The following is an 18,422-nucleotide window of genomic DNA, read 5'->3' as shown; positions in this document are numbered from 1 at the left end:
TTAAATCCTGCTGGGAACAGGTGCGTTCAGCCAACGCAGAAGTTTAACCCAGCTCTCCCACCTGTCAGCTGACGTCATTCATGGATTCAAAGGTGGGTGTGGCCGGGGGAGGGGGGGAATGGCCTCACAGGCCAAAGATTAGCCTATTTGGCCGGAGGTTGTCATCCTCACCCAACAATGTAGAAAGCTCTGCATTTTGTAGCGGCTAAAATACAGTGGTACCTCAGGTTAAGAACTTAATTTGTTCTGGGGGTCCGTTCTTAACCTGAAACTGTTCTTAACCTGAGGTACCGCTTTAGCTAATGGGGCCTCCTGCTGCCGCTGCACAATTTCTGTTCTCATCCTGAAGCAAAGTTCTTAGCCCGAGGTACTATTTCTGGGTTAGCGGAGTCTGTAACCTGAAGCGTCGGTAACCCGAGGTACCACTGCTGTACAAAGAAAGGAGTCAGGTACGTGACTCCGCCCACTTCTGATTCTGAACCCGCCCACCACTCATGCGGCCCCTGCAAGGCTGCGAAGGAGGGGATGCGGCCCTCAGGGATGGGTGGGGGAAATGTTCCCTGCTCCTGAGGTAAAACAAGTAAGTGTTTGAATTCAAGGTCTCTTTATCCCAAGATAATGGAGTATCTAAATGGAAGAAGGCTGTAGCCTGGTGCCAGAGCACCTGTAATGCCTGCAGAGGGTTCAAGGGTCAATCCCCAATGGCACCTCCAGGTTAGGACTGTGAGAGACTGCTGCCAGTCAGGGTATACAATACTGAGCTAGATGGAGCAATGGTCTGACTGGGTATGGTGCTACTTTCTATGCCGCTCCCCAGTTTGATGGAAAGGCAACCCCGATTAGATTGGCGACCCATTCCTCCGCACGTCTCCTTTGGGGACAGCAAGGATCAAAACCCAATCAATTGAGAGGGAGGCTATTCAAAAGACAAAAAAGAAATCTAACTTTAATAAAAAAAATAGCAGTGTGTGTGAGAGAATCAAACATGCAAACTGATCAATCTATTTTCCTCCCGTCGGCTTTGCAGACTAATCCCAGCCTATTTCTTCTCTGACACAGGCGAATGCGATTTGTCGTGTTCTGCCAAGTGAATTCACGGCCAGGGGAAAGGGGGGGGGGGGACGACGGCCGCTGCTGGTTTAATGGAGTGCAGACGCTCCGTGGCCCTTTTTCCTTCTCTGCTGCTCGCCAGCCCTTTTTCTCCGTATTCCCAGCGGCAGCCAGCAAACACACACTCACACGCTCAGATATCCACATGGCTTTTGAAGTGTCTGCCGCTGACTTCCAGCAGCTTGAGTGAAGAAATTGATCCACCCCAGCAGTAATCCATCTTGCTAAAGCCTCGGGGCTGCTGTGTCCACCTGCGTCAGTTTTCCACATAACAAATTCTCCCAGACAGACGCGGCTTTGACGATAAGCCAGGCTGATGCTCCTCTCTTTAAGGCCCCAGAGAGGGCCGGCGTGACCTCTCCCCTCTGGGGGAAGGAGGTCAGCTGGGAGAGGCTTAATGCGGAGGAAACAGAAGGGTCAGAGCTGAAGATGCTGGCAAGGAGAAGAAAACGGAGGCCGCATGGGAGGGCCTCCCCCCAAAATAAATGGTCACCCTATCCGTCCTGCCTGTTGTATTTCCTCCTTAGGAACTCCGGTCACAAGTACAATTGCCACAAAGGAATTTCTCCTCTCAAGGGCACTTTTGGGAAAGGAAAGGTCTTCGCTTCTTAGGCAGGCGTAGGAAGAGAAGGGTTTTGGTCGCTCCTTGGCTGAGCTCCTAATCCTTTAGGATAACATTGACTCAAATAACCACTCCCACCTCCTGCTCTGTCTCATCAGGACACTCACCTGTCCCACACACCTACTGCTCCTTTGGCCGGGGCAGGTCACCGTCCTGACAGAAGGCACTTTTGCCCTTGTGTGCCCCTAGCGTTTATATTGCTTTTAATCATGTATTTTTTCAACAGTTAAAGCTTTCAACTGTTGTTTTTTTAAAATGATAATTTTATTGTTTTATTCCATTTGTTAACTGCTTTGAAGTATACAAAATTATGCTTTTCTGGGCAGATGCCCACGCGAAACAGCTCAGGCACAAAACCAACACAAGGACAATCATACAAACTCTGCATTATGAATGATAATGCCAGGGATGGAATCAACTACATTTCTGCATAGCTTATTCCTTGTGCCTGGATTCGACCCTCTGCATTGATCCCTTAAAAAGAGCTGACCCAGATGACCAAGGGTTGTTTCCAACTAAGTTCTACTCAAAGCAGACCCCTTACCCTCTGAGTAGCATGGGACACAACCCCAAACAACCACAATCATCCGTTTAAAGAAGTATCAGGCCACTTCAAGCGCCACGGCTTCCCCCAAGAAATCCTGGGAGGTGTAGTTTGTTAAGGCTGCAGGGTGCTGTAAGGAGACCCCAGTTCGCCTCACAAAGTTACTATTTCCAGAGTAGCCTAATGATCAATCCCTCTTCCCAGGAAGCTCTGGGAATTGTAGCTCTGTAAGGGGAATAGGGGTTTCCTAACAACTCTCAGCACCTTTAACAAACTACAGTTCCCAGGATACTTTGGGGGAGGTCGCGATGGTTTAAAGCAGTATAACAGTACTTTAAATGTGTAGTCCTAATGGGGTGTAGATCTTCATTGCTTAGAAAAATTCACGCTACCTGATTCCCAGCAGCAGCTCACGGGACTGCATTACCATGCATTAGTTGATCACAGACCAGCCTGCAGAAATGTCTGAGGCTGTGGAATTACTACAATCCCTGTTGAAGTTCTGAGCCATTTAAATATAAATGTGATTAAATCGATTTTTCCTCTTCTTTTTTCTTTTTTTAAAGGAACAGCAACGGCGATGAGCAAGCTTAGGTAAACATCCCCCATGGACCAAAAGACCTTTGATTAAAATCGCAAAAAGGGGCCACAGATCGGTGGGAGAATATCCGCTTTGTATGCAGAAGGACTTAGTTTCGATCCCTGGCATCTCAAGGTAGGAATGGGAATTATCCCCCATCTGAAATTCCGGACAGCTGCTTCCGGTCAGAGAAGACAACCCTGAACTAGATGGACTTGTGGCCTGGCTCTGCATAAAGCAAATTCCTATGTTTCTGTGTCTTAAGAAAAGGACCATAGCTCAGTGGGAGAGAGTCTGCTTTGCATGCAGAAGGTCCCAGGTTCAATCTCTAGCATCTCCTGTTAAAAAAAGAACCAGGTATTAGGTGACAGAAAAGGCACCTCCTCTGCCTGTAACCCAAGGGAGCCACTGCCAGTCAGAGTAGACAACACCAACCTAGATCAGACATATATTTCAGCCTGTATAATAGTCTGGTCTGGCAGCTTCTGAGGTGACAGAAGCAATTAGCAGCAATTTCCAAATGAGTGCCCAGAAGGAAGAGACCCATTTCTGAGCCCTGGGGGATGGATAAAGGGGAGACCAGGCCCACAGGAGGCAGTATTGACTGGCCCATCCCATAACTGCAATGAGATGCCTACTCAACATGTTGGGAGTCAATCAAGAAATCCCAAGAATACCTTTTGGAGTCTGTGAATGAAGCATGCTTTGAATTTTAAACCCAGAAGGGGGGGAAAACCTGAGCCCAACTGCATCTAAACTTTGGAAAACACTGTAACGACAGTCTCCCACAGGACTTGAAGGACAGTCCCGATCGTTACTCTGCATTTTCACTTCCAGCTTTATCGCCCTGAAGTGTTCCGGCAATTATTAAAACTGCAGACTAGAAACACTTACAGATCCCTTTACGTGTTATTTGGGAGTGTAGATGGAGGGGGGAGGGCGGTGAGGGGGGAGCCCACAAAATATAGCACCCGACCGAATCACTGTGGTGTGGGCGCCCAAAGAAGTGGTTAAAGCCTGCTAAGAAGGTCATTAATCTGTATTAAGCAATCTTGCGAGCGCTCATAGAATATTCATGATCATTCCAACTCCTGAGGGGGGAAAGGGGTGGTGAGTGAATGTGGAAGATCAGTGCAGCCGCTCTGACAGAGAGAAATGTTCTGTTTGGCTAAGAGGATGGCTTCATGTGGTGCTGAGGGGAGAGGATGAGCTTCAGTGAACAGAGGTGTTCTGGCAGGGAAGGCATGGGTTCAGAAAGGTGGTATCCCAACATATATCTTGCATGCAAAAGGCCCCAGATTCGGTCCCCAGCATCTTCAAGTAGGGCTAGGAAAGACCTCAGCCTGTCGCCCTTGAGAGCTACAGTCTTCACACAGTGCACTGCTGAACTCTGGAACTCACTCCCGCAGGAGGCAGTGATGGCCTCCAGCTTGGATGGCTTTCAAAGGGGATTAGACAAATCTAAGGATAAGGCCATCAACGGCTGCTAGCCATCAATGGCTATTGATCTGCCTCCACGGTCAGAGGCAAAAATGCTTCTGAATACCAGTTGCTGGAAACTGCAAGAGAGGAGAGTGCTCTTGTGTTCCAGTCCTGCTGTCAAGATTTCCAGAGGCATCTGGTTGACCATGATGAGAACAAGATGCTGGACTAGATGGGCCACTGGCCTCACCCAGAAAGGCTCTTCTTATGTCATTATACAAATCTGGGCTGCAATGCTGAGCAGAATAATTGAATTAAAAGCCTCTACCTTTTACACCAGGGTTTGAGAACCACTAGTGTAAAACCACTGGCACTCCAGGTGTTGTTGAACCACAACTCCCATCCTCCCTGAACCCCAAAGTCCAACAAGATCTGGGGGGCCATAGGTCGTCCCCCCACCATACATACAGAAGGGAGTGCATCTCCTAAGATGATACATATGTGCATCCTTCAACAATAAAAGATATAATGGTTCTTTTGTTCAAACCATTTTCCCCCCACATGCGAATATATGCAGATTTAATCAATTAGCCGATTAGGGCAAAGTAAACACACACACACAACCCCTAGGAAACCAAAGCTCAGCCTGCAAACCTAAGCCCTGATTATACCACTAAAGAAAATGGAAGAAGAGAGCGGGGCAGGGAGAATTTACAATGCTTTCATTTTTAATCAGTTAACTGGTTCTCAATGCGAGAGAGTGAAAAAGAAACCATCTCCCATCCTTGCCCCGGGATGCCCCCAAAGCTAGCAAGCGGCAGGCAACAATCCCAGTATTTATGGGGCTGACAAGGAAGAGAGAGTGGTTTTTCCAATATTTAATTTATCAAGTGGCTTTACCTCCTGCGTCACTGCTGGGAGGAGCAGAGGGTTTATGAGGCTGTAAAGAGGAGGCCTTTCTGCAGAGCCTTCTGACACGAGGTTGTGTGGGCAGGAAAGAAAGTGCCCCCACGATGTTTCCACAGCTTACCCAAGATGGAGTTAGTTAGGGTTGGTGAGGTGCTGCAGCTCAGTGGTTAGAGCACCTGCATTGGAAGAATGTTTCTGCTGAAATCCCTGGCTTCTCCAGCAATGCCCGCAGGTGTCCCTTCTCTGAAACTCTTAAGAGCCTCTGCCAATCAGTGGGGACAATTCTGAATTAAGACAGGCAATGATTTGACTCAGCGGGCCGGATTCTCACCTGAGGAACCTTGTCAGTGGAAACCCTCCAAACAGACCTGCTGCTGGAATGGGGCTTTCTCTGCTCCCCTCCCACCACGCTCCCCAAAATTCTCCCAGGGTGTGCGTTTCGGTAGACTCCCCAGAGCAGCACAGGGGGGAATGAGGAGGTATTGTTCCATCTGCTGCACAAGCTGAAAAGTTTGCACGGACGGAACAGTGTGGCGTTGAATTCCACACAGTATATAGCAGCTTCCTTTAAAACTGAGGAAGGGAATTGTGCATTGCATGAAGAAGCTCCTGGGCTCAATCCCTGGCATCTCCAGGTATGGCTGAAAAAAAAAAAAGGAAGTGCCTCTTGCCCAAAACCCTAGAGAGCTACTGACAGCTAGTGTAGACAACACTGAGCTAGATGAACGAATGGTCTAGCAGCATTACGGCTGTCAAAGGTGCTTCTTTCCCACCACTCCTCCCCAAAACTGCCAACTTTGGACATCTGTTGAGGGCTGTGCGGGATGGAGAGGTTCAGCTTCCTTTGTGACACGTCTGGCGAACTGCTCTCGGTTGTCGGAAAAGGAAGCACCTTCAGAGCCTAGATCTCTCAAGTCTGCGAAGAGTCTGGGCCAGGTCTGGTGGCCTAAAGGATTAGGACAGGAGATGGATGGCATAGCAGCAGGCTGCTGAGACATCAGAGGAGCCCACCCGGGTGTGAAAACAGCCTGGGAAATGAGCACGGAGGCGTCATTAATTATCGATAACGCCTGCGCACAGTAGATAAACAAGCCAGCACGCCCAAGGAAGCAGGTTGATGGAACGATCGCAGCACCTCACTTTAGAAACCGCTCACACATACACACACACACACCGCTCAAGTCTTCTGTGGCTGGCTGCACCCCCACTTTCACTAAACTTCTCCTCCGCCGTCAGTAGCTCTACATTTGCAGTGCCCTGAAGGCTCACCCAGAGCTGCAGGGCACGATTAGAGAAGGCATTCGCTGTGCCCCAAGAGAGTTCCTCGCCTTGCAAAGCAGCAGCGCGAGATTCTGCTGAAGCACACTCTGTGTGTGCGCGCGCGCATGTGTGTGACCCATATTTTTCGAGCCTGGCTCATTCCTCATTTAGGAGGAAAGCTGGGAAATGTGTGTGTGTGTGTGTGTGTGTGTGTGTGACAGAGAGAAAGTATGCAAACCAACCCTTGGCGTTGGCTTCACCGGCTGCTGATGCTCTCAACTCCGGAGTGCTCCTTAGAATCACTGAAAGGGACCCTTGGAGGCCGTTTAGATCAATCCGCAGCTGAATGAAGGGACCTTGCAGTGGTGGCATCCCAGAGTCAGATGGCCAGCTGGCCTCTGCTTCAAACCCCACAGTGAAGGAAAGCCCATCCCTGCCTGACGCAGAGTTAATTCCATTTTCTAACACATCTTAGCATTAAGAAACCTCTCCTAACGTTCAGCTGAAATCTGCTTCTTCCGCAGTTTCCACCCATAGCTTCTGGTCTCTGGAACAACAGAGAACATGCCCACTACATTTTCTGCATTGAAGCCCTACGGAATCCACTTCCCACAGGAGACAGTAATGGCCAACCAACATAGATGATTTGCAAAGATTAGGCAAATCTATAGACTCTCCTTCCTTGGAGGTTTTCAAGCAGAGGTTGGATGGTCACCTGCCATGGATGATTTAGCTGAGATTCCTGCATTGCAGGGGCTTGGACTAGATGACCCATGGGGTCCCTTCCAGCTCTCAAATTCTATGATTCTGTGATCCTATGGGAGGACAAGGCTATTGACAGCTACTAGCCATGTTGGCAATGCTTTCCCTCTGTCAGAGGCAATATGCCTGTGAACACCAGTTGCTGGGAATCACAGGTGAAAAAAGGTGATGTTAGATTCAGGTCCTGCTTGTGGGTTTCTTATAATGGACACCAGGTGGCCACTTGGAGCACAGGACACTGGACTAGATGGGCCTTTTGACCAGATCCAGCTGCAGGGCTCTCTTATATTATTATTGTTATTGTTGTTGTTGTTGTTGTTGTCGTCACCATTATTATATTTATTTTTTACATCCCGCCTTTTCCCCAGACTTGGGTTCAAGGTGGCTTATTTATCATACTGCCCTTGGGTGGCTTTAAAAGGGGATCTGGACAAATTCACAGCTAGGATAAGGCTAGTAGCAGCTGCTTGTTAAGATTATTTATATATCGCCTCCACTATTTTTAGAGGCTCATTAAGAAAATAAGGCAGGAGGAGAAAGGCGAGTCCAAAACACCTGGAAGGCATTGCAGTGGCTATGCTTGACTTGGGTGATTGACAGCTGGAAATGTTTTGCCTTTCCAGCGTCAGATTGGTTGGGGTTACCACTTCCAACTTGTAATGGCCAGAGGGGGAAGACAGACTGAATCCGACTGCTGGAGTCAGTTTGCTTCAGAGTGCCAGCTTCTGGGAATCACAAGTGGGGAGAGTGGTTTTTGCATTTGGGGGTTGTTTCCAAGGCCCTTATAAGGGATGGGGTGGGGGAGCACTGTGACACACACACACACACACACTCTGAAGGAGGGCTTGTAGTACAGTTTCTCCTTACCATCCCTGCCAAAGATGGAAAGCAAGAATATCAATGTGGAACCCTTGCCTTCTGCTTCTTTACCAAGCAGGTTGTATGTGGATTGGTTCAAGAGAGGAGGGGCAAGCGAATGGGCAAGCCCTGCCCCACCCACTTTTACTTCTGGCCCCACCCACCATGGTCATGTGGCTCTCAGAAGGTTGCTGAGAAGGGAGGAGAATGCAGCCCATTGCGAACGGTTCCTTGCCTGTGCTCTGGCCACCCCACCGCACTTGCCAACCCAATAAAGCAAATCCTTACACATCCTTACAAACGGGCCGTATCAGCAACAGCTTCCCCAAGCTACCAATTTAGTTCTTCTCAAGGGGCTTCTACCCACGCTTGCTGCTGTCATCCGTTATCATCTATGCAGACAAAAGTCATAAAAACACTTCCTTCCAAAATGTGCAGGCCAGTGTGGTCTCCTGGTTTTGTACATCCATTCTCCTTTATTGCTATTATTAGTATTTTTTTAAAAAGAAGCCCTAACAACAATTATTGCAGTCTTTCAAGTGGATATGGTGCCTTGTTGCCCTTGGTTACACGAAAAAAGGAAGGTAAAAGGGGGGGGGGATTCGTGTCCCACTGGACCAGCTATGTTAACCTGACGTAAATTGTTTTTAACATGTGCCAAGTTGGAGAGAGGAAAAGGCAAGAGCTGAAATTTCACATGAGGCAGGATGAGTCCGATTTGAAAGCAGAGGCTGCAGGCACACCATACATATTAAAGCACATTTCCCCCCATCCTCCAAGAATCCTGGGACCTGTAGTTTACCCATCGCAGAGCTACCATTTGCCACAAACTACAGTTCCTAGGACATGTGGTGCATCTGCAGCCAAAATCTCTGAGTCCGGGGCACTGTAGACTCCACCTGAGACATGGGGAGTTGGGGAGGGCTGCTTCATTGTGCATAATGCACCACCATCCTGGCATTTTGCAACTGGCAGCCTGGTGCAGAATCTGGCTCCCCTGCCAAGGATCTTTTTAAAATGTGAACCAAACTTCTAGCCCTCATGGCTGCTGCTTGGGGAAGAATGCTGCACCTGCTGAAGCAAAGTTTAGTGTATGTGCAGGGGGTGGGGAGCAAGCGCTTATTGGGCAGTGTCTGTGATGTCTCCATTTCAAGTCCTCGTGTCCCCTTGCCTACACCAAATCAGGGCCTCAGATACATGCCAGGCATCTGCACACACAACCCAGCCTTGTAGCATTTCCACATAAGATAAGATCACCCAGCAAATTAAAAGGAACATTGTCCTAAATTTAAAAGGGGAAAGAAAGGGCAATACTGTTGTTTTTCTTCAAGAAGCAAAGCAGCTCCGCAGCAAGCCAAGAGATGTGAGGCACAATATGCTACAGACTCCTCTTCAGAACGAGATTGTGCCTAGTACATAAGGGCAAGATGTGTTGTTTTTAAAAAAAATATGCAACATGTCATCTGGATAGGCTTGGTTTATTAATATTTCACAGCGTCAAGATGCAAGCTACACCTACGTTCATTTTTATTTTTAAACAAGACACCCTGGGTCCAATTATAGATTAATCACATTTTGTTTATCATGGCATCCGTCGCTTTCCCATTCTGACAAAAGATAAAGAGAGGAATTAATAAACCATTAGCTGATTGCTGCTTTTTAAATTGGTTTGAACACCAGTATGTTTTGAATTGGGGGTAAGGGGACTAATGCATGTAAAGTTACAAACGAGCATTTATTTTACCTATCTGAAAAATTGTGCTCTCAGGTAAAATCATCAGTGGAGTCTAAAAAAATAGGTAAATTGGTATTTCCTGTGATTCCACCCATACCCACCAGGTTCCATTTGGGCTCTGCCAAAAACCTGCCATTTTCCATTCTGGTTCTAGGCTTCTCTTACTGTCACAAATATTCAGAAGGGAACACTTTTTCTCACTCACCCACTGCAGTGATACCCCAATAATCCCCCCCCCCATTTTGAAATCCTGTCTCCTCAATTGACCTTTGCCCTCATCAGTTTCGATTTAATCACCGTTACTCATGGACAGTTTAAGCTGCCCAAGAAATGACTCTGGCGGGAACAAAGCAAAACACTTTGCTACAAAAATCTGCCCCTTCTGCAAACTGATCTGCACTTTGCAAGGGCAGTTCAGTTCAGTTTCTCTGGAAGGCACCTGCAGAGTGTTTCTCAAACCTTGCTAAGTGATGAAGTTCCTCCACTGCCAGATGACAGTGGAGCTTGATTTTTAACAAATCCTCATCTAATTGTTCAAACTGATACAGGTTTACTCTGCTAAAACTGAACTGCTTGATAGCTCAGCTCTGAGCTCTTGCCAAGCACACTTTGCAGGTGTATCACTCAGTATTTGAAAGATTCTCCAAGTTGGCAGGGACAAGAACTCGAGCAGCTGAAAGTGTGACAGTTTCAAAGTCTGGAACACACTAGTGCAGGGGTCAGCAAACTTACCATGCCTCGGTAAGCGCCAATCGCGCGGCAGGCCGAAGAGCGGGGAGTGTGCGCCCATAGGCATGCGCACACGCTATTTCCGGCGCGCTTCCGGGTTGGAGGAGCACCGGAAATAGCTTGTGCACATGTGCATTGGCATCCTCCGACCTGGATGTGCACCAGAAATAACACTTGCGCATGCACACAAGCTATTTCCAGTGCTGCTCCAACCCAGAAGTGGGCAGCCACACAGCGCAGCACAGGTAAGAGCGGGCGGCGGGGGTCACCGCGAGCCGGATAAATGAGTCCCTCAGGCCTTATCTGGCCCGCGGGCCTTAGTTTGGGGACCCCTGCACTAGTGTCTTTGCAGTACCTCCTCTTCTGCACCATCATCTAAATTCACCTTGGGGGTGGGGGGTGGGCAGAAATACTTTACAGTTTCAAACCCATCACCATTGCTTCTCCCTCTTTGTCAATTATGACAAGTCTTCTCTATGCTTCTTGGTTTCAAAACTCAAAGACAACATATAATTTTGACAAGGGCTCACAAAACTCCAAAAGTGCTCTCTTTTTCTTCAAGGGGAATACAAGAAACCCATTAACAATCTCTTGCCAGTTCAGTGGGCATGTGGATGCAATTTGCTAAGGCCGTATATATGTATCCTGATATTAGGGAAAAGCTGTATGAATGCAAACCACAGCCTGCTAGGGACCCGCCTGGTGCATTATCTGTGCACAAGGTAGGTTTGCTTTGGCAGTAGAAGTGAATTTAAATGAAATTTATATTTAACATACATGTATATATACATGGGGTGGCGGAAAAGCTAAGTGCAGAACACAGCCAAGATTCCTCACTTACCACATACAGCTTCCTCTTACTGTGCTGCATGGCTTTACTAGGAAGACAGAAAAGCCGGAAAATTCGGCAAACACCGCCACCAAGATTCCATTCTGACTCCGCCCATGCTCCCGCCTAGATTCCATTCTGACTCCGCCCATGCCCCCGCCTAGATTCCATTCTGACTCCGCCCATGCTCCCGCCTAGATTCCATTCTGACTCCGCCCATGCTCCCGCCTAGATTCCATTCTGACTCCGCCCATGCTCCCACCAAGATTCCATTCTGACTCCGCCCATGCTCCCGCCTAGATTCCATTCTGACTCCCCCCATGCTCCCGCCTAGATTCCATTCTGACTCCGCCCATGCTCCCACCAAGATTCCATTCTGACTCCGCCCATGCACCCCCAGATTCTATTCTGATTCCGCCCATGCTCCCCCAAGATTCCATTCGAACTCCGCCCATGCTCCCCCAAGATTCCATTCTGACTCCGCCCATGTCCCCGCCAAGATTCTATCCTGACTCCGTCCATGCTCCCCTCAAGATTCCATTCTGACTCCGCCCCATACTCCCCCCAAGATTCCATTCTGACTCCACCCATGCTCCCGCCAAGATTCCGTTCTAACTCCGTCCATGCTCCCCTCAAGATTCCATTCTGACTCCGCCGATGCCCCCGCCAAGATTCCATTCTGACTCCGCCCATGCACCCCCAGATTCTATTCTGATTCCGCCCATGCTCCCCCAAGATTCCATTCGAACTCCGCCCATGCTCCCCCAAGATTCCATTCTGACTCCGCCCATGTCCCCGCCAAGATTCTATCCTGACTCCGTCCATGCTCCCCTCAAGATTCCATTCTGACTCCGCCCCATACTCCCCCCAAGATTCCATTCTGACTCCACCCATGCTCCCGCCAAGATTCCGTTCTAACTCCGTCCATGCTCCCCCCAAGATTCCATTCTGACTCCGCCAATGCCCCCGCCAAGATTCCATTCTGACTTTGCCCATGCTCCCACAAAAACTCCATGTTGGCTCAGCCCACACTCCCATCAAGATTTCATTCCAGCCTATGTTTCCCCACTTTCCATAGCTGCTTTCCCACTGAATCCCATGGAGGAAATGTATGCTCAGTACATGGAATCTACAGACACAGTTTGGTCACAGGAAGGTGTGATGAGCGACACTGTATAATGAAAGGAGAGGGACGGGTGGCATCCTAGACGATGGGAAGGGGAGAAAACTTGGAGGAGAGGGATAGAGATTACAGTTGCAGACAATTTGCCCTAAAATTACTAGGGGGGCCCTCCGTCCCCCCAACACATGTCTCCTTGCTGCTGTTGCAAATGGACTGTTCACTGTTCTGGTTTGTGGATAAACTGCCAATAATCCCTAAACATCAGTTGAAAAAGTAATGCAATAGCTAGAGAGTTGGTTTCCGTTGGCAAGATTGGGGTGGCAGGTCCAAATGCCCTCTTCAGCCCTTGGGAAGCGACAGCATCGCATTCATGCACTGCAGAGTGTCTGTGTTTATACAGCAGGCGCACAGGATTGCACACCATCATGTCTGAAGTAGGCATCTTCATCAAACTCACATCCATGCACCGGGGGAATCACCCCGAGAGGATGTGTGCAGCTTCACCAAATGAGACAGCGGAAGAGAGTCATCTTCTGTAAATGTGTGAAGGGCCCTCATCTCTGTCCTCATAGGCTTGCTTATCAAATTGGAATTTCACTGAAAAGTGCTCCAGAAAGGCAGAGAACAGGATGTTTGGCCTTGCAGAGAAAGACAGAAAAGTGGGACTCTCACGCATAAAGCAAAAAGAGTATTTTCTTTCCTTTCCTTCTTTTTTCCAAAAGGGCTGGGATCTGTGGATTTTTAATTGGTTTAAGGCGGCCTTTGCCAACGGGGCACCCTCTGGAAGTTTTGGGTGACACACTGGTGGTGCAAAACATCTGCATGGCAGCACCTTAGCCAAGACTGGTTTAAACAGTGTATCATGATACTAATCATTGCCATCAGCAGCAGAGTAGAAGCATCAGCAGCAATGAAGAATTTGAAAGACAGATATTTTAAAATATTGGGCGTTTTTTTAAAAAAACAGGGAGAACTTAAGCAAAGCCTGAGGCTCTGGTACGTAAAGTTTAAATAAAACATTTGATTTTTACATTTGTTTTAAAGCTGTTCTGTCATTCAAGCGGTTGGTGGAGGGTTGAACAGAGTCTTTCCCCTACCCCTTTTGAAATCCTCACAACAACCCTGTGAAGTACACCAGGGCAGGAGAGAATGAGGTCCCCAGAATCACTCAGCGAACAGAGATTTGAACCCAGGCCCCTAGTATGCTGTTGACGTCAGCATACTATTGTATAATCATCAATGTTAACGACATCACACACACTGCAACAAATATAGGGGTTTTTCCTAGATTACCGCTACTGGGAAATGTCTTTTCTCTCCAGCTTGCAAAAGCAGTATCAGACAGAACATTGGTGCATGATGCGCTCGCTCCGTGTGGGGAGGAAGGGGGAGGAGTCATGAGCAATGAGGCAGGGAAATAGATCACTGGGTCAAAGGAGTGTTTCTTTGCAGGAGGTATCAACTCCACCAGATCAGCTTTCAAGTACCGAAAACCAAATGTTAGAGATAAGATCTGGAATTTGCTATTGTCCCACTACTCACCGTCCTGTGGCGTCGGCAGCGGCTGTGGAAAATAGTACCCTGGTTTGTCTGCAAAACAAAAGATTGGGGGGTGGCATTAGTTGAAAGATTCAAGAAAACACTTTGAGCCACAGAGCTGTTGGCTGTTATTCCTCACTTGCACATGGCACTGTAACAAACCAGTATTCAGAAACATCAAGGTGAACTCCGAATCCCTCTCAGTGATCTGCAGATCAACTCAGAAGTAAGTCCCAGTGACTGAAAAAGGGACTTACCGTAATTTTCGCTCCATAACACACAGTTTTTTCCTCCTAGAAAGTAAGGGGAAATGTCTGTGCGTGTTATGGAGCGAATGCCTACGGATGGCGGGGGAATCTGCTGCAGTTGTGAGCAGTCCGTGGCTCGCTTTGAAACAGCAAAGCGGGTGTAAGCGGCTCCTGTCAGCGAGCCGAGCCGGGAGGAGGGAGAGAAGCAGAGCGGGGTTGGCTGCTTTAAAACAACCCCGTGCTCTCTGTCCCTGCCTGCAGTTTTTTGCTGTCCACTGTGTGTGTTTGTGTGTGCCTGAGCTATCATTCTCCTCCTCCTGCTTCCTGTTCACTCTCCCATCGCCCCTGCGCTCTCCTGCGACTTTAGGATTGATACTCTATGTGTGTGTGTGTGCGCGCGTGGCATCGTTCTCCTTCTCTTGCTTCCCCTTCACTCTCCCAGCGCCCCTGTGCTCTCCTGCGACTTTAGAATTGATACTCTGGGGGGGGGGGTCGTTCTCCTTCTCTTGCTTCCCGTTCACTCCCCCAGCGCCCCTGCGACTTCCAGCGCCCCTGCGACTTTAGGGCGACTTTAGCATGGATCCACACAGATCCTCAGGATTTTTGCATTGGGCTACCCCAAACTCACCGTCAGATCACATGTCTGTGGCCACAGAATGAACCACAAAAATCATACATCCACTGTTTCGTTTAAAATATTTTTTTTCTTGTTTTCCTCCTCTAAAAACTACATGCGTGTTATGGTCTGGTGCGTGTTATAGAGCGAAAAATACGGTACTTCCAGGTCAGCATGCTGTGACTGCAGCTGGAATGGTTTCTCTGAAGCTGGATCCTTCCATACTATCAAACCGTATGCCCTAAACACCAATCTACAAATGAGGGTGCTGGCTGCCTCCCTGAGTGACTACCTGTTCTGGACCTGCTTCCTACCAATCAGCCATGTCTTTGCAGCAGCTGTAATAGATGGATTCAGTTATCATGTAGAGCAAGGTTAGCCATCCTGGGAGGGCCCCAGCTGCCATGGGACCACACCTCTCAACAGTAGAGCCTAGCCAGCATGGCCAATGGTCACAGATGTTGGAAGTTGTAGTCCGGAGGCGACCCCCTGATGTATAGCAATGTGGCAAAATATGATTTGCCTTCAAACAGAGGCAAATCTGTCATGCCTCTGAACGATGCCCCATTCTGGGCTTGATTCCTTCCAATGGGGAAGCCTACCAAGGACGGACACTCATGCAGAGTCAGAGGGGCAGGCTCCCTTGAGAGCAGGTCAATAAGGCTCCAAAAGTAAGCCTTTTTTGGAGCCATGCCCGTCTCCGATGCTAATTCAGAATTTAAAAAACGCACACTGGTGCTTAAGGGGACGGTGTTTGTATCCACACACAAAAGCACACACAAAAACCCAATAGTAAATATATTTCTCTTCTAGCACTGGGGGAGGTAAGGGATGTGACAGCAGCTGCCTTGGGCAAGTCAATCTGTCAAGGCCCCTCCTGACCCCAGCTGCGATGCAAATCAAACTATTTATTACCTATCGTGCAAGGGTCTCCCAAGACACTGATCCATCAAAGCCATTTGAGTTGATTGGTGACCTGTGTTTGCAAAGCTGCCGCTTGTTATCCAGTTAGGTTGGGGGAGGCCGGGAGAGAAGGGGGTGTCATAAACGACAGGAGAGGCATAAGCAGCACTAAAACCACCACTGCCACAACCCTGACCAAAAGAACCTCTTTTATTCGTTCTGCAGAATCAAGGAGTAAAGATCCTCTTCGGGCAGCAAGCGCGGGCCAATTAAAAAGTGGAAAGATGCATGCTCTAATACGGCCCACCCTGCGTGTAGAAAGCTAGCATGTCATGGGGAAACCTGAGTCAAAAATACAACTAGGCAACATCTGGAAACAGCATACTAGTTTGTTAGAAAAACAAAAAGGCTAACATATCCCATGTCTACCACTGCAATGTTTGGACCCTGTTTTTCAGGATTTGGTAAGAAATCAAGACTCTAGTCGTCTTGGCTGTGATATTAGTTGGGTGTGCCCAGCAGTAATAACTATTTCCAGTGGTTGGGGGGGGGTCTGCATTTAAATCATCATCACAGAGAATGCCCCGTCGTGCCTGTACAGAGCAATCCTATAAAAAGAGATCACTCTCCAGAAATGTAAAATGAGTACAGCTTTTCCCGGGGTGTGTATGTTTGCCCTCTGCTAACACCCGTTGTCACAGTCCAACCACAGCTGTCAAATTTGCACATCTGCTTCTGTATGTCTGTATCTCCTCTCAGACCACACACACTTGCGTACACGCCCCCCCCCCCCCCAGCATTTTGTACAACGCTGGGTATAAAATAGCTGCGTCTCGATAGAAAAGCCACCCACACACTTAACTGCCACACCCCAGTCTGCTTCTATATCCAGCACAAGAAGCACTTTAGAGATTCTCAGAAAACAGAGGCGAGCCTTGAAAATCCAAGCCAAGGGGCAGAGCCTGGGACCCCATTTTCTTTCGTAGGATCTCAGCCCTGTGGCATGTGAAGTCAGAATGAAGGACAAAGGTGCCCCGGAGCTTGTGCAGAGCATTGCTCCTTTTCTTATGAATGTGGGGTTGGAGCAAGAGTAGTCAACAGAGTACCCCTCTAAGGTATCATAGAATCATAGAGTTGGAAGAGACCACAAGGGCCATCGAGTCCAACCCCCTGCCAAGCAGGAAACACCATCAGAGCACTCCTGACATATGGTTGTCAAGCCTCTGCTTAAAGACCTCCAAAGAAGGAGACTCCACCACACTCCTTGGCAGCAAATTCCACTGTCGAACAGCTCTTACTGTCAGGAAGTTCTTCCTAATGTTTAGGTGGAATCTTCTTTCTTGTAGTTTGGATCTATTGCTCCGTTGGACTCAAAACATCCATCACTTCCAGCCAAGCCTGGAAGATGGGAGCTGCCACCCAAAAAGGATTAGGGATTTCCAGGATTAAAGGTGCAAACTCTGGTCAAAAGATGTCATTAAGAACAACTCGTGGGTAGCCTGCAGATAACACCGGACATTTTGGGAGGGAGTTGTTAACTACAGTTTACACTCGCCATGGGGACCCTTCTTCAGTCCAAGGGCGGCATTCTCTCCTAGGCAACCTCCCAAAGGCTGCATGCAAGCGGTAGGTGGAGCCAGAGGCTAAAGTGGGCAGGGCAGGGAATGCAAATTTCACCTTTGCATAATAGGTTGGTTTCCACACACACTCAAGGAGGGTTTGAAGCAGGGCCAGTGAGGGGGTGCGGTCCGAAGAGTTTCAGGGGCCAATTAGAAAGGGAGGGAGGGTCACATGTGGCCCCCCGGGCCTGAGGTCCCCCATCCCTGCTTTACAAACAAAAATAGCAGAGGGTTGCTTGTTGACGGGAAGCAACATTGGGAGACGACAGCTGAAAAAAGAAGTGATGGGGAGGAGATTTCACCACCCAAAGCCTTCTGGCTCCAAATCCCTGCTTCTGTCACCCACAGAGATTCGGTTTCAAATGCCCCTCGCTGCCCCCCTTGACTACACCCGTGATCTGGGCTATACCTCTATCATGCCATTTTAAACAACTACAGCTTCCCCCAAATAGCCCTGGGAGCTGCATTTCAGGGTGCTGAGAGAAGACCCTGATTCACCGCACAGAGACACAGTTCTCAAGAGTGGTTTAACAATTGATCCCTCTTCCCAGGAAACTCTGGGAACTGTAGCTTTGAGAGGGGTAGAGGCGTCTCCTGACAAATCTCAGGACCCTTTACAAAAACAGACTTTCCAGGATGATTTGGGGGAAGCCGTGGCTGCTGGAAGTTGTAAAATAGCGCTTTAAATTTATGAGGGGAGATGGGGCCAGTGCAGGATGTGTCTGTCAAAATTGTATGAGAAAATGAAGCAGTGGAAAATGAGGTTTCATACCGGGTAAAATTTAGGTTGGTGGAAAGAGCGGGCCATCTTTTGAGCATCATTGGGCAGAACTTTATATTGATAACGAGTGCTGTGATTCGCAGAAGTGCTTTGAAATGCAATATTAAAAACGTAAAGAATGGTGAATGAGACCCATCTAGTCCAGTTTCCTGTTCTCACAGAGGCCAGTCCAATGGCTCAGGGGTGCTCAGAGGCAGGGCACAAAGGCAAGAGCCCTCCCTCACCTTGGCTCG

The 18,422-nt window shown here is 48.5% G+C and overlaps 1 protein-coding gene across 5 annotated transcripts in view; it reads right to left on the bottom strand.

The window, feature by feature from the left end:
- AGRN (agrin) overlaps positions 1 to 18,422 on the bottom strand; it is a 247,505-nt gene that overhangs the window by 126,690 nt on the left and 102,393 nt on the right. For all 5 annotated transcript variants that reach the window (XM_083453560.1, XM_083453561.1, XM_083453562.1 and 2 more), the window contains one exon: positions 14,026 to 14,073. In XM_083453560.1, coding sequence (XP_083309686.1) covers positions 14,026 to 14,073 — 48 coding nt within the window. The remainder of the gene's footprint in view (positions 1 to 14,025; positions 14,074 to 18,422) is intronic.

Source organism: Podarcis tiliguerta (assembly GCF_965153285.1).
Source record: "Podarcis tiliguerta genome assembly, chromosome: 8".
Lineage (NCBI taxonomy): Eukaryota > Metazoa > Chordata > Lepidosauria > Squamata > Lacertidae > Podarcis > Podarcis tiliguerta.
Note: the sequence above shows the minus strand (reverse complement) of the source record. Positions and strands in the feature narration are given on the sequence as shown.